The sequence below is a fragment of the Triticum dicoccoides genome, chromosome 2B (assembly GCF_002162155.2).
Source record: "Triticum dicoccoides isolate Atlit2015 ecotype Zavitan chromosome 2B, WEW_v2.0, whole genome shotgun sequence".
Classification (NCBI taxonomy): Eukaryota; Viridiplantae; Streptophyta; class Magnoliopsida; order Poales; family Poaceae; genus Triticum; species Triticum dicoccoides.
In genome coordinates, this window is record NC_041383.1 from 473,497,617 (window position 1) to 473,505,073 (window position 7,457).

General features: G+C 46.5%; 1 protein-coding gene across 1 annotated transcript; it reads left to right on the top strand.

The window, feature by feature from the left end:
* The first annotated feature begins 643 nt into the window (after nucleotides 1-643).
* On the top strand, nucleotides 644-1,581 carry LOC119360943 (vegetative cell wall protein gp1-like). The gene has a single exon (XM_037626373.1). The coding sequence runs from the start codon at nucleotides 644-646 to the stop codon at nucleotides 1,289-1,291; it is 648 nt and encodes a 215-aa protein (XP_037482270.1). The 3' UTR covers nucleotides 1,292-1,581.
* Nucleotides 1,582-7,457: the final 5,876 nt, after the last annotated feature.

The window sequence follows — 7,457 nt, forward strand, 5'->3', positions numbered from 1 at the left end:
TGGCTAGTCTCCACTATAGAGGTAGTAATATAGAGTAATAACATGGGCTACTCATTGTGGCTAGTCTTAAGTGGGATTAGAGTACCCACAATAAAAGTAACACAGGTGGTAACATCACACATATCTAGACAAAATAGATGATGTGGCAAGTAATAAATGAAGAAAGAGATACATGTGGTAACATAGCTAGTTACCATTAGTAATATGAGTAACATCACACATACCAAGATAAGATGAGTCTATAGTATAATAAATGAAGTGTTGCATATGTGACACATATGTTACCCCACTGTGGAGGGAATAACTTAACTAGTAACATATTCATTGTGACTAGTCTTGAACGGTGCTGGTTTACATCCTTATTTCTCGTGTTTACTTAGTTATGTTTCTTAGAAAAATGGGTGCGTATAAAGCCGTGAATTTGGCACGTCCTCAGTAAACTGATTTCTGGCTAATCATACCAATTCAGCACAACACCAGGAAAAGGAGTACTCCTACGACTGCCATTCGACCCGGGCCCTCTGCCAACGTGTACAGAGGAAGCAGGGCAGGCGTCCACGTCATGTCATGCCACGTGGCGGAGCTAGCCAGCCAGACCGCGCCCCCATTTGCGCGCGCGCCGACGCCATGACCCAACCATAAAATGACCACAAGCCCCACACTTGAGCTCCGAAACTCCACACCACACCACGGCACCACAAGCCACAGCTTAGCAATGCCCAACCCGCCCACCCCCTCCTCGCCGTCGCCGCTCCCGGCCCCGGCGCGCAAATCTCCGTCCAGCCGCCGGCGCCAGCGCCTGCTCGCGTCCCCGAAGCCGTCGCCCGCTCCCACCTCCTCGTCCTCGTCGGCGTCGTCGGCGTCGTCTTCCTCCGCGTCCTTCTCCTTCGCCCCCTTCTCGCCGGCGCCCTCGCCGTTCCACCACCGCTTCCTCTCCCCGCTCCGTGCCTCCGCGGTGCCCTTCTCCTGGGAGCACCGGCCTGGCATCCCCAGGACCCCCGCGCGCGGCGCCGGCACCCGCAGCAAGTCCGGTGCCCCGCCGCTGCCCCTCCCGCCGTCGCTCTTCTCCAACAACAAGGTGGTCGCCGAGTACTCCTTCGGCGCCGACGGCGCGTACTCCGTCGTTCCCACGAAGGCGAGGAGGCGCAAGCAGCAGCGGCGGTGGCCAGCGGTGACCGACGCCCTGACAGAGTGGCTGGCCGTGCTGAGCCTCTACCGGTCGTGCACGAGGTCGCGCGACTCCCTCGCCGCCTCAGGCCCGCCACCGCACCCGCGCCGGTGCTCGCCCTAGGCCTGGCCGGCGAGCCGGCATCGACCAATACGTACGTAGAGAGTTGGTGTGCGTGTTCCCCGTATTGTCCTTCCTTTCTTTTTCTTGGGTGTGTGGGTTGTGTTGAGTGCGTACGTACGTATACGTTCGTTGGTGCCCGATCGTAGGACCACCGATGAATTAGGAATGTGCTTGCGAATTTGGTGACATGACGCTGTAATTAAGGGTGTCTTTTCGTGTGTCGGTATATGCATGTGCTGTGCTTGCTCCAACAATAATTAATGGATAATTCGGCACGATTGATTGATTAGGCTGCTTGTTGATTAGTACAAGATTTTTTTTATTGTTGGTTTAAGGATTCAATAATGTCAGTGTTACACTTGACATTATTACATGCATGTGGGTGGTGCAGTGCTCATGCATGTCTTCTGCAGTTTCTCTTTTCCAGAAAATGTGCTACGAGCACGCTATATCTGTGATTTATTAGATTGCATGCACTGTCACGGTCAAGTGGGCCACGACTGTTGCAAGCACGATATGATTATCGAGGACATGTTACTATATTATTGTCCTCTCTTTTTGTAGAATAATCCATGGATTTTTGGGAACAAACAGTACTAAACAGATGCGCTACTGTACAGCGTTTGATGGCGACGATCTTGTCGTGCCTTAATGGAATGCATGCGTTTTTGTAAAAAAAAAAGCCCTATGGTATAAGTCTGTGCAATATAGAATTATAAAATCAAAGTAAATATTTTCATGTGTTCAGAGAAAAATAATATTTATATTTACATAAAGAAAGAAGAGGAGTTAAATAAAATGACTCTCAGAGGTGGATAGTTTTTTGAACAAAGGCTATATATAAATATAAAAATGATGCCAATTACCCCTTGCCTCCACAACGATACGATATCAAGAGCAAGTCAAAACATCGAGGTGTGTACGTTTATTAAGAAAATAACACTTACATTGTCCATATTATGCTAGTATTATCGCCTCATATCATACATATTTGCATTGACCGCTTGCATACGAGATGATTAATCATTGAGATATTTTTTTAGGTATCCTGCTGTGGCAAGTGTTGCTTTACAAAAACCACAGATGATGTGTCCGCGAAGTCCGCAAACGTTCGCATTTGTGGTTTTTGTATTAGCTCAGAGAACAAGTGGCTGGCTATGCGTAGAAAAGAGAGTACAGAACCAGCTGCAGTATGAGGAGCCCCATGGCCCACATGTCAGTGAAACAAAAATGTCATTTTTTTATCCGTGGCGAATATCCACTGTATTCGTAACAAAATAACTAAGCAAGAAAGCACCCGTCACACGTAGGTGGTGAGCGTCGGGCGAGTCACGGCGGTGGTGGCCACGACCACGAGAGGCGTTTCAATTCTGCTACGGGTACATACACCAGGTGAACCTTTTTGTGCGGCCGGTTGCCCGGGCCAGAAGCATGATCAGAAACTTCACCTTTCCCTTTTGCCACGTACGAGCAGGAGCCTTTTCATCAGTTGATGCATGCATGCGTAAATTAAATACTGTAATAATGGAGTAATATGCGCAAGACTAGCGAGGGAAAGAAGAATATGATTGCAGGCCAAAACCGCAATATCAGTGCTGGCCAAAACCGCAATATGATTGCTAGCGACATCAGTGCTGGTGTCAATCGAATCAAATGATATCTGGGTAGATAGAGGGTGGGGACACCAACTTAAACCAGCTGCGATATTTGTACTAACATAACAGTAGCTCAGGCGATGGCGTAACCATGGTGCCGTGCGTGCATAACCGTGAATGATACACCATGGTGAGAAAATACCAACGGAGTAGCAATCAGCATAATCCGAGCCGTCACCACGGAAAATTCTAGTACTAGTGGTTAGAGAGTTTGGTAAAAGTTAGCAATCCATCTGGTGACCCGACGTTTACCAAACCGTTTTGACCGCACTGGGAAGATGTTGACTTCCACGCAAAATAAAAGGGGAAGATGGTGACTTGGTACGAAAGCGTCGTCAGCCGTTCATTCACTCCTCCGGCTCGGTTACACGCGTGCAAACGCATTATTTACCCCGGCCGATGTGAGGGTAAGTTTTCCTCTTCCTCGTTTGACGGTGCAAGCTCCCGTGGAGTGCAAGGGCCGGCGGAGCTCTGACATCGGCTCCCAAAAAGTCAGCTCCAAGTCTCACTCACTATCTTACCCTACCTTGTCGTCACGTATGGCCGTGCCTGCGTGTGCCGCCCCTGCCTGAATCTTTCAGCAAAGAACTGTGGAGCGTCATATGGCAAGCATGGAGGAATCGTGTGGGACGAACAGTGCTCTCCAATAATGCCCAATAATTGGAGAGGCCGTGTTACTGGGACCTGGATTATTTTTTCCTTGTGAAACTAAAGTCTTCTGATGAGGCAAGACGAGTGAGACTAGAAACGAAGTCAGAGCTCCTGCCAAGGCGCTCCGTCCAGCGAGTCATACTAACAGCCAGATTTTTGACAAGTCGTCAGCAACAGGTTGCTTCTAAGGCACTGCTCTGTTTACAACATGGCTAAAACTACAGCACAACCAACATTGCGCTCCAAAACAGAGCACCTTGCATGCATCACATGTTGCTTCTTGCTTGTGCTACATACGCAAGATGACAAAGTATGTCATCGCTTATATTGAACTTAACCCAAGTGCCGGGAGAGCAAATGCCAAAGGCTAAGTAGCAAACAAACAGATGCGCTGCCGGCACTTGGCTCTCTAGGATGAAAGAAATCGCTCTCGACCTTCCCCTTGATTTCCTTTTTTCCTTTTTTGAGGAATCGGCAGGTGAGCTGCTCGTTAGATTAATAATAGCCTCGAAATTTGTAACATGTAGTTTTAAGTTATGCTGTTTGAACAACGTGATTTGCAACCGAAAGGTGCAGACTTTTGTTGCTCTGATGGGGAGGAACGGTCCGTTCAGGTTTGGCCTTCTTGGAAATAGAAAAACCAAAAGAAATAAAATATTGGGTGATAGCCAGCCGCATTTGTCATGCGCTACAACCATCACATTGTGGCGGCTTTGGCTGATCAAACTCGATTTCAATATTTTGCTGCTAAATGTGCAGACCGCACATGTTACCCCCGCAAAAAAAAAACACACACACACGAGCTAGCTCGTGTGTTGGGCGTGCCTGCATTTATTTATTTTTAAGAAGAGGACTTTTATTCAGACTGGTTGTAATGGAAGTATCATATATTAATATCATGCATATGATACTACCTTGCTAAACCCTAGTATCATATATTAGTCTTATGTACTCCCTCCGTTTCTTAATATTTGTCTTTCTAGAGATTTCAACAAGTGACCACATACGAAACAAAATGAGTGAATCTACACTCTAAAATATGTCTATATACATCCGTATGTGGTAGTCCATTTGAAACTCTAAGAAGACAAATATTTAGGAACGGAGGGAGTAGTACTTTATTTATTGCCATGCATGACACATAGTAGGATATCATTTATCGGTATCATGATATGATACTCAACTCTTTATTTCTTCATTTAATTCTATGACACCTCATCAAAATTGCCTAGTTGGCATACACGATACTAGATATGATACTAGCATTACAACCAGCGTTCATTCACGCGGATCAAGTCTGATTGAACATGCTCAATCAGAAATTAATGGATTACATCAAAAGTGGTAACCACACCAAGAGAGGATAAAGAGTGTTTGGCGCAGTAATGTGCCATCATATTCGCCTCCCGTTGTACAAAATTAAGACTAAAACATGAAAATTTAAGAGATATGACCTCATCTTTCTGAAGACAGTGCCACCTATGAACTTGTCATCTCCCTGCTTTCATAGATTACACACAGCTTGGCAATCTGTCTCGATGAACAGATGTGATATAGACTTGTCAACTGCTAGCTTCATAGCATCTGGTGAAAGGATCGTCTATAGCCCTGTATCTGGTACATTAGCCTCTCACCAGAGCACCCATATGGTCAGATCCGGCCACCCTATTTGTTATGCTAATCGCTCCATCAGTATTAAACTTGATCCACCCGAAGGCACCACTTTGGCCTGATATATTCACTCACCACCCTAGGTGCATCAGGGATGTCCAAAGATCAAATTAACTCATTAACGAGCTCCATAGATTTGTGTGGCTGATATTTCACCTCTTCATGTGTGAATTTATTCCTGCTACTCCAGGTTGCCCACATCACTGACAAAAAGATCGCAACATGGTCCTTGCTCACACAGCCTGAATCCTTCTTTTTATTTTGCGGGTACACACAGCCTGAATCCAACAAATCCTTGGTCCAAGTGACTGGATGTAAGTTTGCTAGTTTGACTTGAAAGAGCTCCTGGGCAGCCTTCCAAAAACTACTATGCGGACGACGGTTGCCGGTCGAATTCCACACGATGGAGGTTTCAACAGTGCTACCCAGTTTTGCTCAACACATGAACGGCTTGATGTGTTGCATCGTTCAAACGGGAGTGAATAGCATAAACCTATCACTTTTCGCGTTAGGGTTCTGTTCGCACACGAGCACATATCCGTGTACCCTCGACGCCGGGGTGATGCACTGCAGCTCACGTCGAAGGAGACCCAGCCGGATGCACGGTATGCAAGCAATCCGCGGGCGCTTTTGTAGACCCGAAACTCCACAAGTCCGAGATAGACCCCGTCAGGGCGCGCGACGGCTATGGGCTGCTCTAGGTCGACCTAATCGCCCCTAGGGCCTCGAGGTTCGCCACCCTGCAAACGAAGAACGAGAAGAAGAAAACAAATGAAGAAGGTAAAGGTAAAGGTAAAATATGATAATTGATTTGTCAATTGTGTGTTGTTCAATCGGCCATCACCTCACATCTATTTATGAGGCGTCTGAACTTTATGTATAAGAAAAGGACTCCAAATCCCGTTCAAATCTTTTCGAAATTAACCGAACTCGGATTTAGGCAAGTCTGAGACATCGGTTCGGTTTTTGACTCTCAGAGGCCACAAACGACCTCGGATGAAGATGCGCCCAAAAGCAAATTTAGTCATTTCGACGAGACGAACAACTTTTAAGTTGAACGTTTTTTCATTCGAAGCAATCTTCAGGGCCGAATCGTTTGCGCAAAACAGACTGTTACTCGCGCTATCCATGCATCATGTCTGATGGGGCGCACCACTTTTGGCTTGTGACAGGGCCGCACTCAGGTGGCTCTAACTTTTACATATGATCGTAGATTGAGACAATTTTTATATCTAATCGACCGTTTCGACGAGGCGAAGACAATTTCTGTAGAAAGTTTTCTCATTTGAGCCCCCCCCCCACCATGAGGCGTAATCGGCCGAACAGTGCTCTGGATACAAAATCTCAGTACTTCAAACACAACTTCGGCCTTCGAGATGAGATCGGATGTCGATGGCCCAAACTTCATGATGTTCATGTCGACGATATGGAACTTTTTCATGTAGACCACTTCTCCATTTGAGACCATCTTAATTGCATTTTATACCATGCCAAAATCTGGTGTCAACACATGCCCCCCCTGTTTTTCGGCAAATCTTGTGTGCCAAAAAATAACTTGCACAAAGTTTGTTCTAAGCGCGATGTCAACACTCCATCGGTTATTTTGTACATGCTTAGGACGATGCGTATATATCGGTCATTTAGCAACAAAAGTGAAGTTGATCGAACGTATGATGCACTAGGTGCAGAGACCTGCTATACAAATGGTTTTAACCCCTTTCCGCGATGATGTTTGGAACCGTCGCCAAGTGAGTGTGGGCGATAGGGGGTGCTTCCCACACGACCCAGAAACCGTCGGGGATAGGCCCTCCTGGCACACAGGCTGGGGCAAAATGAGCTCGTGTGCGATCTGGCGGGGCATCGAAACACAATTGTATTCGTTCACATGTACATCCCACACGGTGAATCCCAGAAAAACATTTCCGTTTGTATGTATATCACACACAGTTTTTTGTGTGGAAACGTTTATGCAAGGTGGCCTAACGCAAACATTTCTCTGCCGGAAGCCGTGTGTGATTGTTAGTTGATCGCACACGCTTACTTTTTAGAAACCGTGCGGGTTGTTTGAGTTCATCGCCCACGGTACTGTCTGAGTAACCGTCTGCAATAGAAAACCCCAATAAGCAGGGTAATTAGCCTATTATTGACAGTCCATGTACTAATCAAATTGATATTTCTTATAAAAACAC

Bases quoted from the DNA above. Each gene is read 5' to 3' on its own strand.
- LOC119360943 (XM_037626373.1), top strand. From the start codon at position 644: ATGACCACAAGCCCCACACTTGAGCTCCGAAACTCCACACCACACCAC.